Raw genomic sequence first — 24,396 nt, forward strand, 5'->3', positions numbered from 1 at the left:
GCAGCTAAAAATTTGATGAAGAACATCAAAAAAGTTTGTAGTAGTTGTGAAATTTGTATTAAAAATAAATCAAGAGGACAAGATAAATTTGGATTTATGTCTCAGCTTGGCCCAGCCACGAAACCCTTTCAAATAATCTCTATAGACACGATTGGAGGCTTTGGAGGTTCCAGATAAACAAAAAGATATCTTCATTTGGTTCATCCACCCTACAGTCCTGACCTGGCTCCCAGTGATTATTATCTCTTTCCAAAAATGAAAAAAGAACTTCGGGGGAAGAAGTTCTCAAGCGATGAAGAAGTGAAGGAAGCAGTTTCAGCTTATTTTTCAGACAAAGAAAAAACATTTTTTTTCGAGGGTATACATAAGCTAATTGAAAGATCTGAAAAATGTATTAGGGTTGCAGGAGAATATATTGAAAAGGAAAAATAAACTTGTATTTTTATTTCCACGTCTTACCCCCGATGCCGCGAACTTAAAAACGCCCCCTCGTAGATACGAGTATCTGAGCGGTCATGGAAATAATTTAGCTTGGTTACCAGGAACTAAATTTCTAGGTGTGGGTACATCATTAGGTAAATTAAAACTATTTGATACAAGAACTCATAAAACAGCGCAATATTTCAGTTTACATACAGCTTATAAAACAATTAGCTTTTCATCCTAAAAATAAATGTTTAGTGACTGCAAGTAAAGATGGCACTTTGAAGGTCGTGGATTTAACCATGGGAAAAGCTTTATATTCTTTAGATCTAATGCTGCAAAGAATGCTGTTACTTATTCTAAGAGTGGTGCATTTATAGCTGCGGCTACTTCAGACCGATTGGTTGGTATATGGAAAACATAATTCAAATAGAATCTTGATTTAAAAGCTAGAAAAATATGAATTGTTATGATATTTCTTTCTACTTATACACATCAACAGAAATTAAGGGGTTTATTCCACTTGCATATATAGAAGTTTCGGAGGGATGGGCTTCGTCAGCATTGGTCTGCAACCCGTCTAGGAGAAGGAAAACTCAAAAATCAAACCCGGAATGGTTACTCTGTTAGGCGCGCATGGGTCCAACCTGTCTAAGCGGCAGTCACCTGCAGCCGACCTGGTTCCACATATATCGACTTATCGTTCCTGTGGGTCAGACCAGCTAGGCCGAGAGGGTGGTGTAGGTCTTGGGCAACCCTACATCTCCTCAATATCGTCCCAGGCGATGCACTGTCTGTGAAGAGGACACTTCACACGTGAGAGCTAGCTTTCGCGGAAACAACACGGAGAGTGGCAGTTACCAGTTATAAGTCCGCATGAATAGGCGTAAGTGTGGACGCTAGGGGTCATTCTCGACAGTGAGAGAGTCCATTGTAGACTCATCGATCAGTTACCAGCTCAAGCTAGGCAGCCCCCGGCCAATTGGGTACTGATCCGTCTCGGTGCGAGTCTGTTCTTTTGAGGTGTGGAGAACACTGGCTTATAGCCAGATAACTAGCGCCGTTATCTGTTACACCTGCATTCACGAAAATAAAACCTACTATTACCCGACTATCTATGCGTCTTGCGACGCGGAACGTCCGTACATTGAGGACAGGTCTCCCAAACACCTGTGGAGGCTTAGGTAACGTACAAGACCTACGTAAAACCGCTGTAATTGATCTTGAGTTACAGAGGCTCAACATAGCAGTAACAGCTTTACAAGAAACACGAATTCCCGACGAAGGCTCCATTAGAGAATCTCACTACACTTTTTTTTGGAGAGGGAAAGAGGAATCTGCCAAACGTGAGCATGGTGTCGGGTTTGCAATAAGAAACGCCACCTTTTGCCATCGCTGGAGACCACTCGTGGTATATCAAAAATATGACCTATGAAAACATCAAAGACACTGTAAGTAAATATAAAAAGCAGTTTCATCTCCAATACAGAAACGGGAATAAAGTAGCTGTCATCTGTTATTCACCTGAAGCTCATCAAGCTGTTAAAAGGTGATCTGCTGATGGTGTATTACACATACACCCGCAAGGATGAAAAAACACCCAAGGTAGTTATCAAAGGTCTACCTGCCTATACTGAAAAGGATCTTCCTGATGAGCTCAAAAAGCTTGGCTTTGTGGGAGCTACTGTGACTAAATTAAAATTAAACAATGAGGCACCTTGTCCTCCATATTTAGTTCAACTCGCCGAAGGCTCTGATGTTGTCAAATTTCGACAAATAAAATACTTATTTAACTGTGTTATAACGATTGAAAAATTTAAACCTAACCTCTCTTCAGGTAGACAGTGCTTAAGTTGTTAGGGCTTTGGACATTCTTCGAAAAACTGTAATATGCCACCGCGTTGTGTTAACCCTTTATAAGGCAGAGGGGCTATTTTTACCACCAATATTTTCTACCGATTAAGCAGTGAGAACAAAATTAGGGAATATATATTTTTTTGCACTGGCAAATATGAATTATCTGATGCTGATATCGTCACATCTGTGTGGCCAGTTACTAATGCAGAAGCGGATGAAGACGAGGAAGAAGAGGGTGAAATTGATGAGCATAACTTCACAATAAAAGATGCTTATAATGCTTTGAATACAATAAAATCTGTGTTTCTCAAAAAGGGAGGTTTGAGTGACGATGTAGTGAAATCCATCACGAAATTAGATTGCGCTTTGGATGTCATAACTCATACCGGTGGTAAACAGACAACTATCAATGACTTTTTTTCTAATCAATGAACAAAATTGAGATTAAGCTACTATATAACCACATTGTTAATTGTTTTTGATTATTAATGTAAGAAAAAAAATTTATATGTGTGAATAAAACTATTCTTTTACCACTTTATAACGAATTTTAGACCAATCTAACCTCAACATAACAAACCTCAGTTCAACGAATTACTTGATATTACGAATATTTTCTTGTTCCCCTCAGATTTGTTATATCGAGGTTGCACTGTATTATGATTGAGTAATTACAAAATATCGGTGGATCAACAAAGTTTTCTAACTAATTATGGTCACTATCTTTTGAGAAGTGAATGATAAACTGGAATAAGAAAATTAAATTACAATAAACCAAATAGCTGGGAGATCATAAAATCGATTATAATAATTTTAGAGCGAAATAAACAAAAATTGCGATTTGATTATCATTTTATAAGCTGATCCAACAACCTATTTTCCTACTTCTTGAGTAGGCGGTTCCATCCATTTAATATTTCCTTTAATTTTGATTAACTTTATGTAACTTTGTGTTTATTACTAAGAACCTTGTTATTTTATCAAATTTTAATATTGTTGATTTAGTTTCATTTGAAGTACATATTTTGTGTTTATTGCCTTTAGTTCCTCCAATAAGTAATAATAGAATATCGGAAATGATGTTCTATTATTTGCGACATTCGTGTAGGGATTGGAATATGAGAGAAGGATAAAAGCACGTATAGATATAATCCATTTAATATTCGTAATATTTATCGATATATAATCAAATTTATTGGCTTGAGGGCCCGCGTCAGTGTTGTGTGCTATCCGGAAAGGCGCTATGAGTGTATTTTCGTGGAAGATGGGTTCTTATGGGCTTCGGCCCTCCTGTCGCACGGTCGGTGGCATGGCACTTACTCTTGCGCTTTGCCAAGCGGCGCTGTTGTGCGGTCGGCCGTGCATCGGGGTTACGCGTAGACGAATACAACCCTACACCACCACTGAAAGCCGCGTGCTCTAACATCGAGCGCAACTATTCATACAGTGAGAGTAACAATTGCATATCTCTACGTTTGGCCCGAAGGTTTTCAGAGCCGCGTGCTCCTTTTTAATGTTCTATATCAGGGGTTGCCAAATGGCGGACCGCGGTCCGCGTCCGGACCGCCGACCCATTTTGTGCGGACCGCGAGAACACTGCAACTTTTGCACTACAGAGTAGGTACGTAATTTATAAAAATGTATCCCCCGCATTATCTTTGTTGACGTCAAATCAAAAACTGCCGGGCGAAGTCACGAGCAAGGGAGAAAGAGTTCGCGGATTGCAAAAGCGTTGATCGTCGCGGTGGGGAAGCGAGCGGGCGTCGCGAGGACGCGGGGGGTAATCACGCGATCGCTCTGGCTGCCGGCGCCCCGGGGAGTCAGGGTTTTGTTTTAAGTTTGAGCGACGGACGCTGCGACGACCCACGTGCTTGAAATATTACGTTTGCTTGCTTACTTTACGAGTTTAAGTACCGACTTGTTTACATTAGCGAGTTTTATTACTATGGAACCGAAAAAAAGAAAAGTTGAAGATGAAAATATACAGTTTTTGCCAGAATGGACCGATTTATATTATTTTACGCTGCCAAATCTGGAGCAGTACCAATGTGCTTGATTTGTAACCAAACAGTGGCGTTAATAAAAATCTCGAATATAAAACGACATTATGATACCAAACACAAATCATTTGCCGAAAACTTTCCACTTGCTAGTGATCTGCGTAAGTCTAAAATTGCAAGTTTACTATCAAGTTACTCATCTTCGACGCAGATCATAAGTCGCTCAATGACTGAGCAGGAAAAATGTGGTGAGGCTTCTTTACGTATTTCTTGGACTCTTGCTAAGCATATGAAACCATTTACTGATGCTGAAGTAGTTAAAGAATGCTTTCTCGAAGCGGGTAATGCTTTATTTGAGAACAAAAAGGATGTTGTTGAGACGATACGACGTATTCCGTTATCTGCTTCTACTAGCACCAGAAATACACACGTTTTGGCAGAAGAAAATCACTGTGATGTGAAGCAGCAGTTAAATAATGCAAACTATTACGACTTGGCTATGGATGAATTATGCGATGTCTTTGTTACGGCACAGTTAAATATTTTTGTACGCTACCTGGACCAAACGAGAGAAACTTTTGTTGAGGAGATATTGGCTCTTTTGCCGCTATTAGGAAGAACCCGAGGAGAAGACATGATCAAAGCAGTGATGGATTATTTTGATAAAGATGAGTTAAGACTTGAAAAAGCTTTTATCGGTAACTACTGACGGTGCGCCAGCAATGGTTGGGAGTAAAAAAGGACTAGTTCAGCTGTTGAGTAGCAATGCCAGATGTAATGAAAATCTGATTTCATATCACTGTATTATTCACCAAACTGTGCTTTGCTGCAAACTTAATCATCATTTTGAGCGTATTATGGAAGAAGTGATAAAAATAGTAAATTTTCTTCGTGCGAAATCATCACTGAAACATCGTGAATTGAAATCATTTCTTGAAGAAGTTGATGCACAATATGACGATCTACTGTTGCATAACAATATAAGATGGTTAAGCAAAGGCTGCATTTTAGAACACTTGAAGACATTTCTTTTTAACAGTGATCAGAATTAGATTTCAGCAAACGCCTACTTAAGTTTCTTAAACGAAAAAGAAAATGTAGCTGCCATTGCTTTCTTGACGGATATTTTTAAACATATCAATGACCTGAACCTTAAACTTCAAGGCAAGGGAAAACTTGTATGGGAGCTCATGTCAGAAGTAAAAAGTTTTTCGCGAAAACTCGATCTCTTTATTAATGATCTTGGTCTTGGTAATGAATGCTTCCACTTTCCCAATTTAAATAAAATAATCAGCAGTGACAACGAGATTGACGCCGACCAATACAAAACGTTCATAACGGATCTTAAATCGGAATTTAAAAACAGATTCGCAGATTTTAAGAAAATTGAGAATGTTGTAGAAATCCTCAGCAGCATTTTTCTCTGCATCCTGATGGTGAATCGAGCAACGAAGCTGCAATTGTTTTCAGGAGTTTTCAGGAGTCCGCAACAAAAAACTACATTTTTCTCATTGATGTGTAATAAACTACCTTTGTTATTTCTGTAATTACATTTGTTTAATAATTATTTTTTCTATAAAATGTTGTGCGGACCGCGATGGTCATTTCATTTCTTAAAACGGACCCCTAGCGAAACTAATTGGTGATCCCTGTTCTATATAGTGGCGTGGAAATATTTATTTATGAAGAATGTGTTTCTTCGTATGGTAAGGGAAAAACAGAATTATTAGTCCTTCAAGATTGATTTTGTGGCTGGCTACTTGTTATAATACTAAAATGGTGGTGAGTAGTTTGTAGAACAAGTTTCCCCTGATACAACACGGCGAACAGGTATTTTTGCTTAATGTTCTAAAGTTATACTCGCATATAAGTCTCTTATTCTATAGAATAGTAATCGACGTTGAGCGTGTAGGTACTTTCTCTTCTGCGAACAACATGAACCGCTCTCCTTCTCCCGTCAGTCGTACCTAATATGACAATTTTTTTTCTGATGTATTTAAAATTCTATGCTATATATTCTAAACGCTATTTTACTACCAAAACTGAACGCAAGGTATTAATTTCTTTTAAAACTATATTTTTTACTATGCGAGGGAACGTGTCTCCTACACGTTCCCTCGCATAGTAAAAAATACTGAAAGCTTCAGTTTAGAAGCAATGCAAATACTATGTAATCGGATGTGCAATATCGTAGGCAGTCATGGATTAGGAAGGAAGTATTTAATTGAGGAAATTACGGTGCTTCAAACATGCGGCAAGTATAAATCCATCGTTTTTGCCTTTTTATCCGCGTCCGTATACCGTCCGGCGATTGAAAGTATTGATTTACAGACTAATTGTTATCAGCCCTACTGGCCTTTACGCTAATAAGTCGTACGCGCAAGAGTTCTCACTGGAGTGATAAGAAAAATGGGCCATCATCTTTGGTTGAGGAGCAGAAAAAAAAGAAGGACTGGGGCGGAGAGTCTAAAAATAACACCAATTTAAGTGAGAGGGTTAAGGCTCTAAACAAAACCACAAAAAATATATATGTTTTCGTGTGGGCGTTGTAATTCTGAATTTAATGGTGGCGCGTAAATACAAAAGCTGGATATCGTAAGCTGGGCAAAAACAAATCATCTTGGAAGTGTCTACGTTGCAAAGTTGGAATATCCGTTTCAACGTGTCAGGAAGTGGAAAGCATCTCACCGACCGCCGTAACACTGGACAGACTTCATGAGCAGTTGCATAACATAACCTTACAAACGGGCACCTCTTCAGAGTCTAAAAGATGACCTGGGAATAATTAGAAGTGAAATAAAGGATATGAAGGAATCACTTCAATTCGCACAGGACACTATTATGGGATTCTCCGGGAGGTCGGATAGATACCCTGGAGTCCAGCGTTACTCGGCTTCAGAAGCTGGCGGATGATGTGCCAAGGTTAGAAGCCAGTTTATCGAAGCTGAGTTCGGAAAGTCACGAAAGAGAGCAGTAGATGAGAATGAACAATGTCGAAATAAAGGGTGTTCCAAGTAAAAAGGATGAAAACCTTTTTGACATTGCTATCCGGATTGGGAGTGTCTTACATTGTCCTCTCCGAAAAGAAGACATCAACATGATAACAAGTGTACCTACTTACCAAAAAGACGCTCCCAATTATGTCATTCATCAACCGCTACGCAAAAGAGGACTTCGTAGCTGCTATGAGAAAACGTAAACAGCTCACACCTAGCACATTGGGTTTGACTGGTGCGGGAAATATATATGTCAACGACCACCTAACGCCGTATATAATCAGTTGTTAACGAAGGCGAAGTCTATGCAGAAGAGTGCTGGAAATTTTTAGTACATATGGGTAAAGCACTCCAAAATATGGGCGAGGAAATCACTGACATCAAAAGTTTTCACTATAAACTCGGTCTCAGACCTGCAAAAATCTGTTAAGTTGGTGTATTCCCTTTAGTGCTACATTAGTCCTAAATTACATTATCTTCTGTCTCTGTATGGTGTTGCATTATATTTTCAAACATAGCGGGCCATCGGTTTATGTCCCCTGTAGTCTAATTATTAGCTTGCATTGACTAGTCATTAGTGCGCGTAACTCAACCGTAAGTATGTTAAAACTTCGTAGTATTATGAACCTTACTGCTCAACCATTACAGCACATATTTCTATATCATATCCTCAAGCGGTATTACTTATATTGCCTCGCAGTTATCTGTTCGTTGACTATTATTTTTAAGCCCGCAAATAATGTGTCCATATATTACTAAAGTGAAGCGATCTTACATTAAACAACCTTACAAATATTGTATACTTTGGCTATTGGTGCTTGTTAACTTTAATTACTTTAGATTTTCAATATTATGTACATTTATACTTTATTTCAAATATTTAACCTGTACAAACTTTAGGCAGGCAATAAACTGTTTTTTCACTACAACTTCTTATTGCAGTGTATTAAGATTACACTGTCTTTGTATGTCTCTTTTATATTGCCTTAGTTATAGTTATAGTTTATCATCCGCATTCAATCAGAATGACTTGTAAGCATAGTAAATCCTTAGATTCAAGATTTTTTTTCTATAAGTTCGAACGCAAGAGGGATGGCTTTGGTACGATAACTGATCTGTTTATTGGTATTATATACGCGTCTGATCCTTATAACTTTTACATTCGGGTATATCCATCTCCGGAGTTTGATGTGGCGAACCTGTGGGTATCACGTATTACGTATTACTGTCAATTTAGCCATTACTTCAAAACGTATTACTTCAAATTAACCATTTATATTTTTATACCAAAATACAATACTGACATTATTTTATATTAATAGTGACTTTATATTCGTTATTTTCGTTATTGATCTACTACCAAAATGTCAAAGGACTCCGTACTAAAACCAATGAATTTAAAAAGTCCCTGGCCTTGTCTAATTATGATTTAATTTGCTTATCCGAAACTTGGTTGAACGATCAAATCGGTAGTTATGAGCTGTTTGATGAACGTTACTGCGTTTGGCGCCGTGATCGTAATTATGCTCAAACGGGTCAATCGCGTGGCGGAGGCGTAGCTGTCGCTGTCCACAGGGACCTCCTCGCGGAGCCTGTGACCAGCCAACACTCTTCTGCTGAGGATGTATGGGTGACTGTGCGTCTGAAACGAACACCGAGCGTCAACCTTCACCTATGCACGATATATCTATGTGAAGATGCATCAGGTAATTCATTTATTTCTCAAATTATTAATTTTTCGGACAATCTTGAAATGATTATGGCCAATTTCCTAGACGATAAATTTTTGGTGCTAGGTGTCTTTAATATGAGTACCATCGAATGGGTTTTAGGTTTGGATTATTACCTACGAGCACACAATTTGGCGAACAATTATTTAATTAATTTTGTTGACATGCTCAGTGTTTGTAACTTACGTCAGTTTAATTTAATAAAAAATCGCTATGGTCGCATATTGGATCTAGTGCTGTCTAACGACAGCAATATATTTGTCTCTGGCTGTCTAGATCCTTTGATACCTGAAGACTCGTATCACCCATCACTACATATAGCATTGTGGTCGCTGTCAAGCTGACATGTCGTATAATCAGCTGCTCGTATTTTATTTATAATTTAAGTTTTAATTTTAGTCTTAATATTCGTAAAACTGTGTAAATTATTTGTAAATAAGTGTTTGTTCATTAGATAAATAGTCATAAAAAGTGTAATCAACTCAGCGAGCACAAAAAGCGAACTATCCATGTGACAGGAGGTTCGTTCGGCGAGAATTCAAAATCCAACGTCTGTAACGACGTATGATTTACGTTCAAAGGATTTTACTGGGGAGTATTGCTTTTATTTTCTTTATCGTTCTCTGTTATCACGTTATATTATCCCGCTAGCTATTAAATACATTACTCCCTACACAGTACATTCTCGTTGATCACGAGACACGTCCCTATATACACTCTGACAAAATCATTCTTGCTTTACTTGACGGATTTGTGGAAGTGAAGATACAAGAAGCCATACAATGCTGGGGCCCGAGGATTCATTTCAATGACTTTCTGCTTTAATGATGTTTTAGGGAATATGTATTCTGATTTATTTATAGCTAATCTAACTTTTGCTGCAAAATGTTTAGTTGCAATTTGCAGCAAAAGTTAGATTAGCTATAAATAAATCAGAATACATATTCCCTAAAACATCATTAAAGCAGAAAGTCATTGAAATGAATCCTCGGGCCCCAGCATTGTATGGCTTACCAAAGATACACAAAGGAAATATTCCTATACGTCCAGTGGTTTCATACATTGGAGCCCCAGCATATAATTTAGCCAAATATTTAAATTATATTTTAAAATTGAAGACTTCTTTTCAGCCAGAATTTGCAATCAAAAATAGTATTGAATTAGTAAACAAAATCAAAGATATAAATCTACCTATCCGTTGCAAATTGCTGTCATTGGATGTGGACAGTCTGTTTACTAATGTTCCAGTTAATGAAACTTTACATATTTTGACTGAATTATTAGAAATTAAACGTCTACATCCAGGAGAAGTATCAGAATTAATAGAATTAACACAGATATGTATGCAGCAAAATTATTTTAGATTTAATGATATGTTCTATCATCAAAGAGAGGGATTAGCTATGGGATCTCCACTAAGTCCCTTAATGGCTGAAATATTTATGGATTATTTTGAAAATAAGAACATAGTAACTCATAATAATATTTTGTATTACTATAGATACGTAGATGATATAATTATATGCTGGACGGGGACAGATAGACAGCTAGATGTTTTTGTGGAAAAGCTAAATAAAATTCATCCAAAAATTAAATTCAAATCAGAGATGGAACAAAACAATTCATTAAATTTCTTGGATTTGGTAATAACTCGTAGTAACAATAAGCATCGATTTGAGATTTATCGTAAGCCTACATATACAGATAACACCATACCAGCTTCATCGTGTCATCCTTGGCAGCATAAACATGCAGCATTTCTTAATTATGTTCATAGATTATTATCTATTCCATTAACTAAGGAGGATTATAGGAAAGAGTTATATGTCATTTATCACATGGCAAATGCAAATGGTTACAATTCAGGTTTGGTTGATAGCATAATTAAAAAGAAACAACAGAGGCTGATTGCTAAGGAGTTATACGCCGTACCAATGGACAAACTGAATAGGTATAAGACCAGTCTGACTTACTTCGGATCTATATCAGAGCGTGTAGCAAAGATACTTAGATCACATGGAGTTCATGTGGCTTTTAGAACAAATAACCAACTGAGAGCTATTTGTAACGGTAAGGACAGATTGGACAATAAGCACAGATCAGGGGTATATAAACTCCAATGTTCTGAATGCCACGCCACATATGTGGGTCAGACCGGACGTAAATTTGAAACACGTTACAAAGAGCATATGGCAGCCTTCAATCATAACCATCCTGAAAAATCTCATTTTGCAAAACATCTTTTAGACAGTGGACATAACGTAACCAGTAATCATTCATACGAAATATTACATGCTTGCGACAAAGGGTTGAAACTTGATTTGAGGGAACAATTAGAAATTATTAAACATAGGAATGGGAGGTTCGAATTACTAAACGAACAAATAAATTTATCAACTTCACCTCTATTGAACATATTCAGAGGCACTAATGAGGTGGGAGGGGCTTAGATAGATTAGGTGGGGGTCAGAAAGGTATAAAAGGCGACACATTTGGCGAATTTTTCACTTAACAATTATTCATTGTAAAGTCAACATCTCCTGATGATGCTCCGGTTTCGGAGCGAAACGTGCGTAGAGGGTATATTGCCGAGGATCTGTTTGGTGTGGGGTATAAGGATTGAAGAAATTATAAATTACACTACACAGATTCTCCTGCTTTTCGCGGAGTATAGCAAATTAAGCTTAATTTTGATAATTATTAAACTGTCTCAGACAACATTTACAGCATCTACTCATGCACACCTTATGATATAGGTCACTGTTCTAGTAATCTACTTTAGTAATTAATACATTTTAGAAATAACTTCAATAGTCAGCGCAAAAAATAGTATTTGTAACTGTTGGATATGCCAAACTAGTATGTTTTTATATTTCTAATCAGATCTTTAATATTACTCTGTTTAATACTAATTTGAATCCTACTTTTATTCCTTTGGTCTCTCTCTTCTGTAGGTCATCTATTTTCCTTCACTTACATACACTGTTTGGTGTGTTTCAGAGACAAGTTCTATAAAATGGCTCCTCCAATGTTAACCAGAAGAGCGGCTGCATTGGAAGAGCAATTGAAACTAAAGAATGCCCTCCGTGAACTCAAGTCACTCAAACAAGTAAATGCTGACTTGGTGAGGGAACAAGATGACAGGTAAGTTGAACTGAGAGCAATTATAGCCAAGAACTCCCAACTGAAAGGTGAACTAGCAGAGTTAAACAGTGCACACAATCTGGTCATAGAGGAGCGCGACCAACTCCAGAAGGCAGTCAGCTCATTTGAACAATGCATATCAACCTATGAAGAAGCTCTAGGGAAAATTTCTATGTTGGAGGGAGAATTAAGTAGGGCATGTTCAACAATCAATGACCTTCAGTCACAATTACACAGTGCTGAAATACTATCAACAAATAATCTGTACGATGAACTTGTTGCTTCATCCTCAACAATGCCAATGTGTATCGATCTGACTTGTGATAGTCCTTGTATTAAAAACCCCAAGCCTCAGCAACATTCCTGTTCCTATTTAAATAGCCATAACAAAATAAAAAAATACATTAAAATAAGTAAAATAATTAAAAAAACTCAAACTTTAATAAAAAAACAAAGGGCTGGCACAAAAAACCTGGCATTAAGAAAGGAACGCTCAGTTTTAGTAAATAAATTAAACACCCTTTCATTATCCTCTCAGAGAAGTAGAGAAAACTATGAAAGTGAAATTCAAAGCCTCAATGATGTAATTAAACAATTGGAGGACTCACTTAAAACTGTAACCATTAAATATGAGCTATCACAAAGGCAGATTGATGAACAAATTCTGGCAGCTGATGAGTTGTTAGCCCTAGGTACCTACAACATGGCTCGCTTTGAGTCTTTAGCAAATAAATGTAACTGTACTCATGAGATACCTATGACTAACCTAAAATTATGTGATACAGTATCTTCCAACCAATTAGAAACATGCCTGGAGCAGTGCTCAACTGTCATACCAGACCCTTCACCTTTATTAAAAAGTATGCCTGAAAAACAGACAATTATATTTTCCGACATGTTAGGTAAAGGTTTTGGACCTATTATGAACCATTACCTTGATCACTCAGTGACTAATAGATGTTCACCGGGGGCTAGTTTCGATTATCTTATTAATAGTTTGAATAGTGACTATTTAGATGTAAATAAAAATGTTGTTCTCTTAATAGGAGACAGTTTGAATGTCAAAAAGCATCAAATTATAAGATGCATTGATAAATTACTAGCTTTACATAGTAAAACTCAATGTAAATTCGTTATGTGTGCCTTTCCTTACTGTGGCACATTTAGTTCAAAGCAGAATGAACATATTTATAATTTAAATTTATTAATTTATAACCTGACATGCCGTCATAGTGACGCAGTTTTTTATTTTGACATCAATAAATCCATGTCATCCCTATTGTCTAGAGATAGTTTAATTTTATCTAAGAAAAGTAAGCATCACTTGGCATCTTTACTAGCTTACAACTTAAATGATACTGTTACAAGTATTGTAACTAAGTCTATTGACACCTCTACATATTGTACTTCAAGTACCACCAATATTTCTAATATTGACCCTAGTACTTGTTCTAGTACTATAATAAATAGTTATTTAAACTAGACAGTGAGACAACGGGGAAGCTCTGTAATATGAACATTGTACATCAAAACATACAGAGCTTCACCGGCAAAGAATTAGAAATAGAACTGTTTGTTGAAAAATTCAATATACACATATTGTGTATAACTGAGCATTGGCTCACTGGAGCACAAATAGCAGTTAACATCAATAACTTCAAAATGTCAAGTGTGTTCTTTAGAAAGACTGCTATTCATGGTGGATCCTTAATTTTTGTACGCAATAATATAACATGTAAGGAGCGAAAAGATATAGTTAGTCTTTCTGTGGAGCGCATAATTGAACTGTCTTGTGTGGAGCTGGAGCGTTTTATAATAGTGTGTGTGTACCATCCCCCCTCAGGTGATTTCAACCAATTCGAGGATGTAATGGAAGATGTCCTTAAGCGATTGTGTATGTCTACTAAAAATGTAATAGTATGCGGGGATTTCAATGTTGATATCTTATTACATAATACTACTACGACTAGGTTGTTAAACTTATTTAAATGCTTTAATTTGAATAATGCTTTCGATGAACCTACTAGAATCACAGCAACTTCAGCATCTTGTTTAGATAATATTTTTTTTAACTGTGATATCTTAGGTAAATCGATATTAAACAATTTAAGGTCAGATCATTGTGGCCAACAAATTACTGTGTTGGTACAAATAGAAATAAACATATTGTTATAAGTAAGTACAGGCCGATAACTCAGAGTAAACTGACGCGATTTGAAGGTGAAATATCAGCCAAAATTCCAGCTCTCTTTTTTGAAAACTGTCATCCCGACAATCTTTATCGTACGCTTTTCAATGAAATAGAAAGTGCATTTAATAAAGTATTTACTTTTAAATACATAGATTCTAATAAAAAAATGAGGTTTAGTGATTGGGCGACAATAGGCATTTACAAAAGCAGGGATAAGTTGTATGAGCTATATGATGAAAAACAATACAATCAGACTCCAACCTTCCTTGAATATGTAAAAAGTTACTCCAAAACATTTAAAAATGTTTGTAGACAAGCTAAGTCGCTATACATTAAAGATCGGATAGTAAAATCTAAAAACAAAATACAAACAACCTGGAAAATTGTTAATAATGAATCTGGGAAAACTAAATCTCGAGACGGAAATTTTGAATTAATTATTAATAATAATATGGTAACTACTGATACAGAAGTTGCTAGTACTTTTGAAAACTTTTTTCAGAATGTTCCTATTTTGTTAACAGATTCACTAAATTCCTCACCTACTGCAGCTCAGAATTTATTAAGAGGCAACATTAATGAGTGCAAAGTTTTATTTCATTTCAAACATATAGATGCATCGGATATCAGTAAAAACTTCAAGTTGTTAAAATTAAAGAAAACAGGTGATATATGGGGAATGTCGGTAAAGGTAATATCTCAAATTATTGACGTCATTGCTCCTCTTTTAGCCATAATTTTCAATGAATGTGTTGATTTAGGTACTTTCCCGAACCTAATGAAACATAGTAAACTCATTCCTCTATTTAAATCTGGTAATAAAAATGATATAAACAATTACAGACCTATCTCAATCTTACCAGCTCTTAGTAAGATATTTGAAAAAATTATATTAAATCAACTCTTATATCATTTTAATGTAAATAACTTACTACACCCTGAGCAGTATGGCTTCACTAAAGGTCGTAGCACAACGGACGCAGGCGCTAAACTTATAAAACATGTTTATGATGCCTGGGAATGTTCACAGAACGCCATGGGTGTTTTTTGTGATCTATCTAAAGCTTTCGATTGTGTTGATCATAAAACCTTGCTTCTTAAGCTAAGCCACTATGGTATCCAAAACGTTGCACTAAATTTGGTTGCCTCTTATCTCAGCAATAGAACCCAAAGAGTTTGCATAAATGATGCAAAGTCTCAGGGTTCAAATACCTCAATGGGTGTCCCACAAGGCTCGATTTTGGGTCCTTTTCTATTTTTAGTGTATATAAATGATCTACCGTACCATGTCAGTGGAACATGCGACATTGTATTGTTTGCAGATGATACATCTCTAATTTTTAAGACTGATAGGAGTAAAGATAACTCTGACGAAGTAAACCGTGTTATGTCGCATGTGTCGCACTGGTTTACAGTTAACAACTTACTTTTAAATGCAAAAAAAACAAAGTGTGTCGAATTTATCTTACCAAATGTAAAGAAAATTGATAAAAATATAATGATAAATGGTGAATCACTAAAAATAGAGACTTCCACAGTTTTTCTGGGCGTGACCTTGGATAATAAGCTACAGTGGGGTGCCCATATAGATTCACTAGCGGGTAAACTAAGCTCGGCTGCCTACGCAGTCAGAAAAATTAGACAGATTACTGACGTTGAAATAGCTAGGCTAGTTTATTTTGCGTACTTTCATAGTGTTATGTCCTATGGAATCTTGTTATGGGGTAAAGCAGCTGATATCGAAACTATATTTATATTGCAGAAAAGAGCTGTACGGTCAATATATAAACTTAAATCACGCGAATCCCTCCGTGAGAAGTTTAAAGAAATAGGCATACTTACTGTAGCTTCACAATATATTTATAACAATATAGTATTTGTAAGACAACATATTAGTCTTTATACACAAAAAGTGGACATAAACAGTCGACTTACAAGAAATGGTCATAAATTGGTGTCATCTGCATATCGTCTGCGTAAGGTACAGGGATCATTTGTGGGATTGAGTATACGCTTTTATAATATGATTCCTAAGGTGATTTTGGACCTGCCAATGCACAAGTTTAAAGAATTTGTTAAAACACATTTATTAGAGCGAGGTTACTATACAATTGATGAATTTTTTAATGACAAGGTTGCTTGGAAGCATCCGGCTCCGCTTTCAGCTCTCACAAGATAGAAAAATGAATGTTAAAATACAAAATGTAAATTGTTGATGTTGGAAAAGAGCAACTGCTGAGTTTCTTGCCGGCTTCTTCTCGGTAGAATCTGCCTTCCGAACCGGTGGTAGAATCACTACAAACAGACAGACTTGACGTTTCAAAAGTGCTTATATTAGGCCTACTTGAAATAAATGAATTTTGAATTTTGAATTTTGAATTGAATTTTCCAGTTGAAAAACATCTTACTCCCTGCAAAAGAGTAGTCTATTACTACAGACGTGGTGACTATGGAAAAATTAGTGATGAGCTCGATAATATTATCTGGCAGGACTTGTTTTCATCAACCAGTGTTGACATTGCGGTTCAGCGTTTCTATGATATAGTTTACGGCTTTCGTGACTCGTTTATTCCTAAACGCAGGCTCGATAATAAAAAGACGTATCCTGTTTGGTTCTCTGGGGAACTTATAAAAATTCTTAATGAAAAATACAAGTATCATTCCAAATTTAAAGTATATGGTAATCTTGATGATAAAATTCAATTCGAGCGTTTGCGTGTCAAGGCTATCGAAATTGAGAACCTATGTTACAGAAACTATCTGAAAAACTGAAAATTCTATTATTTTCAATTTTAAATTGTTTTGGTCAATTATGAACAACAAAACCAAAAATAACTGCATTCCAGCGTCTATGACCTACTCCAACCAAGCTAGCGACTCAGGCGAGGGCATATGTAACTTACGAATCAGGTAAAACTAAATCTCGTGATGTGGATTTTGAACTTATTGTTGATAACAATAAAGTGACGTATGAGGTTGCTAATACTTTCGAAAACTTTTTTCAGAATGTTTTTCAGATTCTCTAAGCTCTTCACCAATAGCAGCTCAGCGTATATTGAGAGATAATGTTAAAGAGTGCAATGTTTTATTTAATTTTAAACATATATCTGCAATAGATATTGTAAAGAATTTCAGGTTATTAAAGTTGAAAAAAACCGGTGATCTGTGGGGTATATCGGTGATGGTCATTTCTAACATTATTGACGTTATTGTCCCTTATCTAGCCGTAATTTTTAATGAATGTGTTGATATGGGTATTTTTCCGAACATAATGAAATGTAGTAAATTAATACCCCTTTTAAATCCGGTCATAAAAATGACCTTAAAAATTACAGGCCTATTTCAATCTTGCCAACTCTTAGTAAGGTCTTTGAAAAAATTATACTTTATCAACTTTTAAATCATTTTAATGTAAATAACATACTTCATCCGGAGCAGTACGGCTTCACTAAAGGTCGTAGTACAACGGATGCAGGCGCAAGACTTATAAAGCATATTTACGATGCCTGGGAACGTTCGCAGAATGCCATTGGTGTTTTCTGTGATCTGTCCAAAGCATTCGATTGCGTTGAACACAAAACGTTGTTATTTAAACTAAGCCACTATGGCATCAAAAACGTTGCACTCAATTATACACAGTTGTTAAGTCTCGTTTCGATCAATTTCAACACGGTTTTGTTAAGGGAAGTTCTGCAGTATCTAACCTGGTCCTATCTTCGGACTTCATATCTGATAAAATGGATAATCAAGACTAGGTGGATGCTGTATACACTGATTACAGCACAACTTTCGATCGGATTGATCACAGCATATTATTACTCAAATTATCAAAAGCTGGAATAAGGGGAGATATTTGTATCGTTGGTTCTCATCTTATGTTAAAAAAAGATCACAGGCAGTAGTACTAAACAGTTTCACTTCACCTTGGCGTAATATACCTTTAGGTGTTCCGCAAGGCTCACTGCTTGGGCCTTTACTATTTAACATTTTCATACATGATATTGACCATTGTTTTCTAAATACGAAATTTTTACTATTTGCAGACGATATGAAAATCTTTAGAGTAGTTAACAATCCCAATGATGAGATGCTTCTTCAGGACGACCTAGATAGACTAGATAATTACTGTACCATCAACAGATTAGATCTAAATGTTTCTAAATACTTTGCAATTTCATTGACACGTAAACGCAATATATTCAAATCCACCTACAAAATAAAAAATCAAAATCTTAACCGGGTGTCTGAAATACGAGATCTAGAAGTCGTGCTTGAAACTAAACTACTCTACGATAAACACGTGACCAAGTTGTCAGTAAAGCTTCTAGAATGCTCAGATACCTGTCTCGATCATCTAAAGATTTTACCAAATTAAAAACAATCAAAATACTATATTGTGCCTTTGTAAGGAGTAATCTTGAATACACATCTCAAATATGGAATCCCTAGTATGAGGTGTACATTCAACGTATTGAAAGAATCCAGAAAAAGTTTATACGGTTTCTTAAGTTTAGATTTTAACTCAATCCTAGTTTGACCTATGAAGCTATATGTGCTCAATTGCACTTATTACCACTTGCCCTAAGAAGAAATATAAATTATATTACCTTTTTAATCAATATTGCTAATAATAAAGTAGACTGTACACCGCTCCTTGATAAGCTGTTCTTCAAAGTCCCCGTGAATAACCATCCTCGATCCGCTCGATCCCATTCAATTTTGTGGACACCTTTTTCGCACACGAAATTCCGGAGTAATTCTTATATGCTTAGATCTTGCGTATCATTCAAAAAACTAAGTAATAAAAATGATAAAATGGATCTTTTTTGTACAAATGCAACCTCTGCGCGTAAAATTATGGCTAATGGATTTTTTAGATCTTTTAACTTAAATTAGTAAATCTGCTGTTCAGAACTAATCAATAATTTTAAGTACTCTCACAATATTTTAAGTAGCTATAACTTTTCAGTGTTGGTCACTCCTATTTTTTGACTACACTATTCATAAATCTTTTAACTATACTTCCCGTGTGAGCAATTTCCTTTCTTAGTATGTAAATTCTATCTGTGAAAACTTGTAATTGGCTATACTTGATTACTTTACTTCCATTTTTTTTATTTTCTGTTATTAGCTGTAAGTTTTCCTGTACAATAAAATAAAATAAATAAAAAGGAGGACGAGATCGGCCTCATAGGGTCTTTTCGCCTTTTCGCGTCCGACGCCCAATTCGCGTCCAAACGACGGTACACTGTTTTACAACAGTGAAAAATAACAATACCGACACACCAATCTAAACAAGAGCGCTTCTATTGATGTTCGGACCTATGACAGGTACTCACACACAAACAAAAGATCTGTGCGTGCAACCCAAATTTAATGAAAAATAAACTAATCTTGCGTGTGCAACCAACAAGTGCTGACGCACGAATGAGTTGTAAAAAAAATAGTGAGCAGCTGTACTTTTCACGATAAGTATTTAAGGTTTTTATGTGAAATTTAGAATACTTTGTTATCCCTAGACCTTAATTGTGAACCACACTATAGGAATAACGATGTTTGTGCTTATATTTTTCTACTGACACTTTTATATAAGGTGGACGCGAACTGGTACATACAATTTATAAAAAAACCACTTTGCGTCCGCTGTGGACGCAGATTACTCTAACTATTTCTCAGTCAGATGTTTAATTAAATACGATAACATGGGAAAAACAATATAAACTTCCTATCAATTTTAACAACATTAACATGCATAATATGATGGCCGATTTGCGTCCATATTATTAGAAATATAAAAAAAGATAATTAATGTCAAAAATCAGACTTGGACGCACAGTTTTCCTACATTAGAAACCCTATAACATTTTGCGTCCATCTTTTTATCACACGAAAATAATAGAGTAAAATTTATATAATTTTATTTAAATATACTCTTTATAACCTACCTAACCTAAAAATATACAATTATTATACGAAAATTATTTTATGTATTTGCCAATATTTGAATTTTGTTCCATTTTTAGGGTTCCTTACCCAAAGGGTAAAAACAGGAACCTAGTACTAAGACTTCGCTGTTCGTCTGTCACCAGGCTGTAGCTCATTAATCGTGATAGTAAGACAGTTGAAATTTTCATGGATGATGTATTTCTATTGCCGCTATAACAATAAATATTAAAAAATAGAATAAAACACGGAACGCGCGAGTCCGATTCGCACTTGGCCAATTTTAAAGGCTTTGTACCGAAATGGTAAAATAGAATCGTATAAAGCCATCGACATGATATTCGAAATAATAGTGAATCTATTAATGGAGTTAGTTGGAGGAGAAAAAAAAATATCCTGAAGTGCAATTTATGTTTACTTTTATGATATCAGCAATTATTAAATAAATGTTTTGATTAAAATCACAAGCTTCCCTTTTGATTTCCTATTTCCCTTCCTAATTATTTCTAAACAGGTGGACGCCAATTGGTCCACAGGCGGACGCAATCTGGATTTTGTGGACGCAAAATGGGAAAATCGCCTGTTTCAGCTATTTGTACCTGTGTAGAATAAAACATCAGATGCGTTGTCCAAAACAGTGCATTAAACTTGACAAGACTATATAGGGACTACATTACAACCATATTTGATTAAAAACTACCGCACGGACATTTTTTTTTTCACGTTCAAACCTAACAACTCCACTAAGTGGACGCAAACAGGCGAAATGACCCTACATGTTTCACAATTGTAGACCACACACGAGATTTTGTAAGAAACTTCATGAAGGCTTGGCCCCACAAGTACATAAGCGTAAGCCTTCTGCTATTTTATAAATTGACCATAAACTTTTCTGCTAGTGAAATTTTAAGAAATTATTTACGTTGACACCCCGTTGCTAATGTAATGAACATATAAGGCATTTGTAAAAAAAAAATGCGCGTATGTGTGAGCAAATGAACGTGCGTGAAATATTGATTTTGCATTATCTAGGACCAAACCCTTCGCGGTGTTGCCATAGTATTCCGTGACCCTATTAGTCCTCAAATGTCTTACACGATCCACCGGCTAAGCAGCTTGAGAGTGTAGACTCATAATTTCTTTACCGCTCTGTCTTTTGTGTAAAGAGTACAGTGAATTTCACAGCAAGTGCACAGATACAGCGGGTAGGATACAGAATTTCTTTTTTTGGAAATCTACCTCTAATAGAATGAAAGATTTAACTTCTCGTATTTTCAAATTTAGGTACATTAAAATTCATAAAATAGATTCTTCGCAGTGCCACAATAATTAATTTGCAATTTAAAGTATACTGATTTCTGTTGCGTGCGTTACGAAAATAAAATAATCTTCTTTGGTCTAATATTTTTTTTGATGTTATAAGACTAAGAATTTCAATATTTACTGTTACAGTTTTTTTTATAAAATTATTTCTTAATAAAGAACAACCTTCAGGTATGTTCAATATTGGATGACAGTTTGTATGGTTATATTTTTCTTAGAAAAAGTACGCGCAAGAAGTCGCGGTTACCTGTTACCAATATAAATAAAGATCGGGGCCAGATATTGATTGGTAATATAATTTATATACAAAATGGGAGATACCATTAATGATTCGCGTAGAAGGCTTCATTAAGATTCACTCGAAGGCAAGGGTCACTAAAAACAGGGGTGTAGGTTACAATTACATATTTACGTGATGGCAATACAAAATGGGAACAATTCCTTAGAGGCACGTACCCGAAACATTATGAAATAATTGTACATTCAGCTGGCGATCTTTGTAAATAGATTCCGTTTAATGATGTCATGCTAAGCATTCCGGTTTAGCAATATTACAAATTACAATATGTTATAGTATCATAGGAATAACTAGTTAACTATACAACTTAGACAAATTGAGATCACGGGCTGCTAAACTGCCAACGCCGCACCAAAATACGCTCTGTTGGTAGGCCCCCCACATTAATTCAACCGTGTAAAAAATATCAATCAACCAATCACACAGACAAAATATTAATTAAAAAATAAAGTACGTGACTGAATGGACTATGTTACTTAAATTTGGCGTTGTTTAATCGCCGGATGTTTATCATTGAAACTTATTTTGTTTACGTTTTCGCGCCAAAATTGATTGTTAAATGAATGAGAAACAATATTTTTTACTCCATGACTACCCTGCGTCAGAAGTACAGCATCCATAAAAAACATCACTAACACTCCATTCAAAGAAATTATATTATTATGATTTCAAATTGTTTACATTTCACTAACATCTGTAGTACGAGTTTTTACTCAGTTTAGGTATCAGTGATTCAACCAAACTTAATATTAAACTATGATTTATGTCACTATTTAATAATCGTGTGAATAAATGATTTTATTATAATTATAATTATTTAGTTTATAGAAAAACTATCTTAAATAAAATTTGACAACCCTTATCGTTATAACTATAAAACGCATATGCACGTACGTGTCTGCGTATAAACGTGTGTGTTATTGTTTTCGTATTATCTAGGATGATAATAACATTTTGCACTATTCCGTGACCCCATTTGAACTTAAATGTGAGCACGGCTAATATTTTAGATGTCACTGCTTATTTTTCATGACATCACTGTACAGTTAATTCTCCAAAAACTTTGAATAGTGTGGTAATCCATCAGCTCCTTGTCTTCCAGCATTGTCTACAATCAACATAATTATCCACAAATCTTCATGGTATTTTACTTATGAGACTTATTTTTTTCACTACAAGTTAACTCTTGACGGCAATCTCACCTAGTTTGAAATGATGGAGTGAACTGACTTCTTACATAACGGATAGGACAGAGAGATTATGAGTCTAGACCCCCACGCTGCTTCCATCAATAGTCTGTAACAGACCACTGCTGGACTAAAGGCCCACCACCCCGGCGGTAAGGCCATAATCACAATGCCGGGTTTGTGATCGCAGAAGTTAGTAGTAATTTCACTCCATCGGGGAGAGAACGGGTTATGTCATCCTATATTCTCTGCCGTAACCACACCGCAACGCACAACTCGTTGCTTTAAATTAGATTTAAAGTATATGAATACTTGCAGTAAATAAGGCACTAAGTACCAAAAAGTTAAAATTCAAACTAAGTATGCAGTTCGGTTCTAAATGCCATGCCCAACAACACAAATAAAGCACTAAGGACCCAGCTTAATATTTTTCTAACAAAATAATGGTATGAAGTTCGCGCGGGTACTAAGAGCCACGGGTTCGCTGTTCTCAGAAGGCACTAAGGACCATTGTCGTCTGATTCATTTTGTATCAAAATGGCGGACTGTGACGCCGCGCCTGGGTGTTCAAGTGATGCAAATAAAAGAAAAAAACAGTGTTCCAGTGCTAGTTTTCGAAGAAAACTACTTAAAACTCATGGCAAAGAGTATGTTTCGACATCAGAAAAAGTCATTCCTGCGGTTTCTGCTCCCGGTGCCGAGGTAAAACAAACAACTGTTTTGTTATGCTTGTTTAGTCGAATTCAAAGGATTATTGATAGTGACGTGCTGAATGTGTTCCGACGACTCATCGTATTTTGAATTTTAATAGTGTATCTTTCAACTTTTTTGTAATTATCATTTTTAAGACTACGTAAAATATTATATTGATTTAGGTAGATGTACCTACCTAGAAAAAAATTAAGATTTTTATTTTATAACAAAAACGATCCTATCGTTTTATCCGCGTTATCGATTCGATCTAAAATTTATAAATAGATTAAGCTGAAATATTCAAGGCTGAATTCGAAGAAGCTTAGAAAACGAAGAAATGATTTTTTTTCTACACCCGACAAAATAAAAGGAAGGTTATGACTTTAGCAGCGTATAATATGCGAACGTATAATTTGTGCATGTCGTGTGTTCCCTCATAGCGCTTGAACTACCTAACCGATTTTAAACGATCGTGATATACTCGTAGGTCAGTTAGAAAATATGGCGTCATTATTTTTTTTTTAATTTTTTAACAGTCGGGTTTCACTTTATTTTTATTTTTATTGCAGATACTATGCAAATGTTCTAAGAGCTGCAAAGATGTTTCACAT

General features: G+C 35.7%; 1 protein-coding gene across 1 annotated transcript; it reads left to right on the top strand.

Annotated features, from left to right (window-relative positions):
- Positions 1 to 4,506: 4,506 nt before the first annotated feature.
- On the top strand, positions 4,507 to 4,989 carry LOC120636857. Its single transcript, XM_039908418.1, has one exon. The coding sequence runs from the start codon at positions 4,507 to 4,509 to the stop codon at positions 4,987 to 4,989; it is 483 nt and encodes a 160-aa protein (XP_039764352.1).
- Positions 4,990 to 24,396: the final 19,407 nt, after the last annotated feature.

This window comes from Pararge aegeria (assembly GCF_905163445.1).
Source record: "Pararge aegeria chromosome W unlocalized genomic scaffold, ilParAegt1.1 SUPER_W_unloc_5, whole genome shotgun sequence".
Classification (NCBI taxonomy): domain Eukaryota; kingdom Metazoa; phylum Arthropoda; class Insecta; order Lepidoptera; family Nymphalidae; genus Pararge; species Pararge aegeria.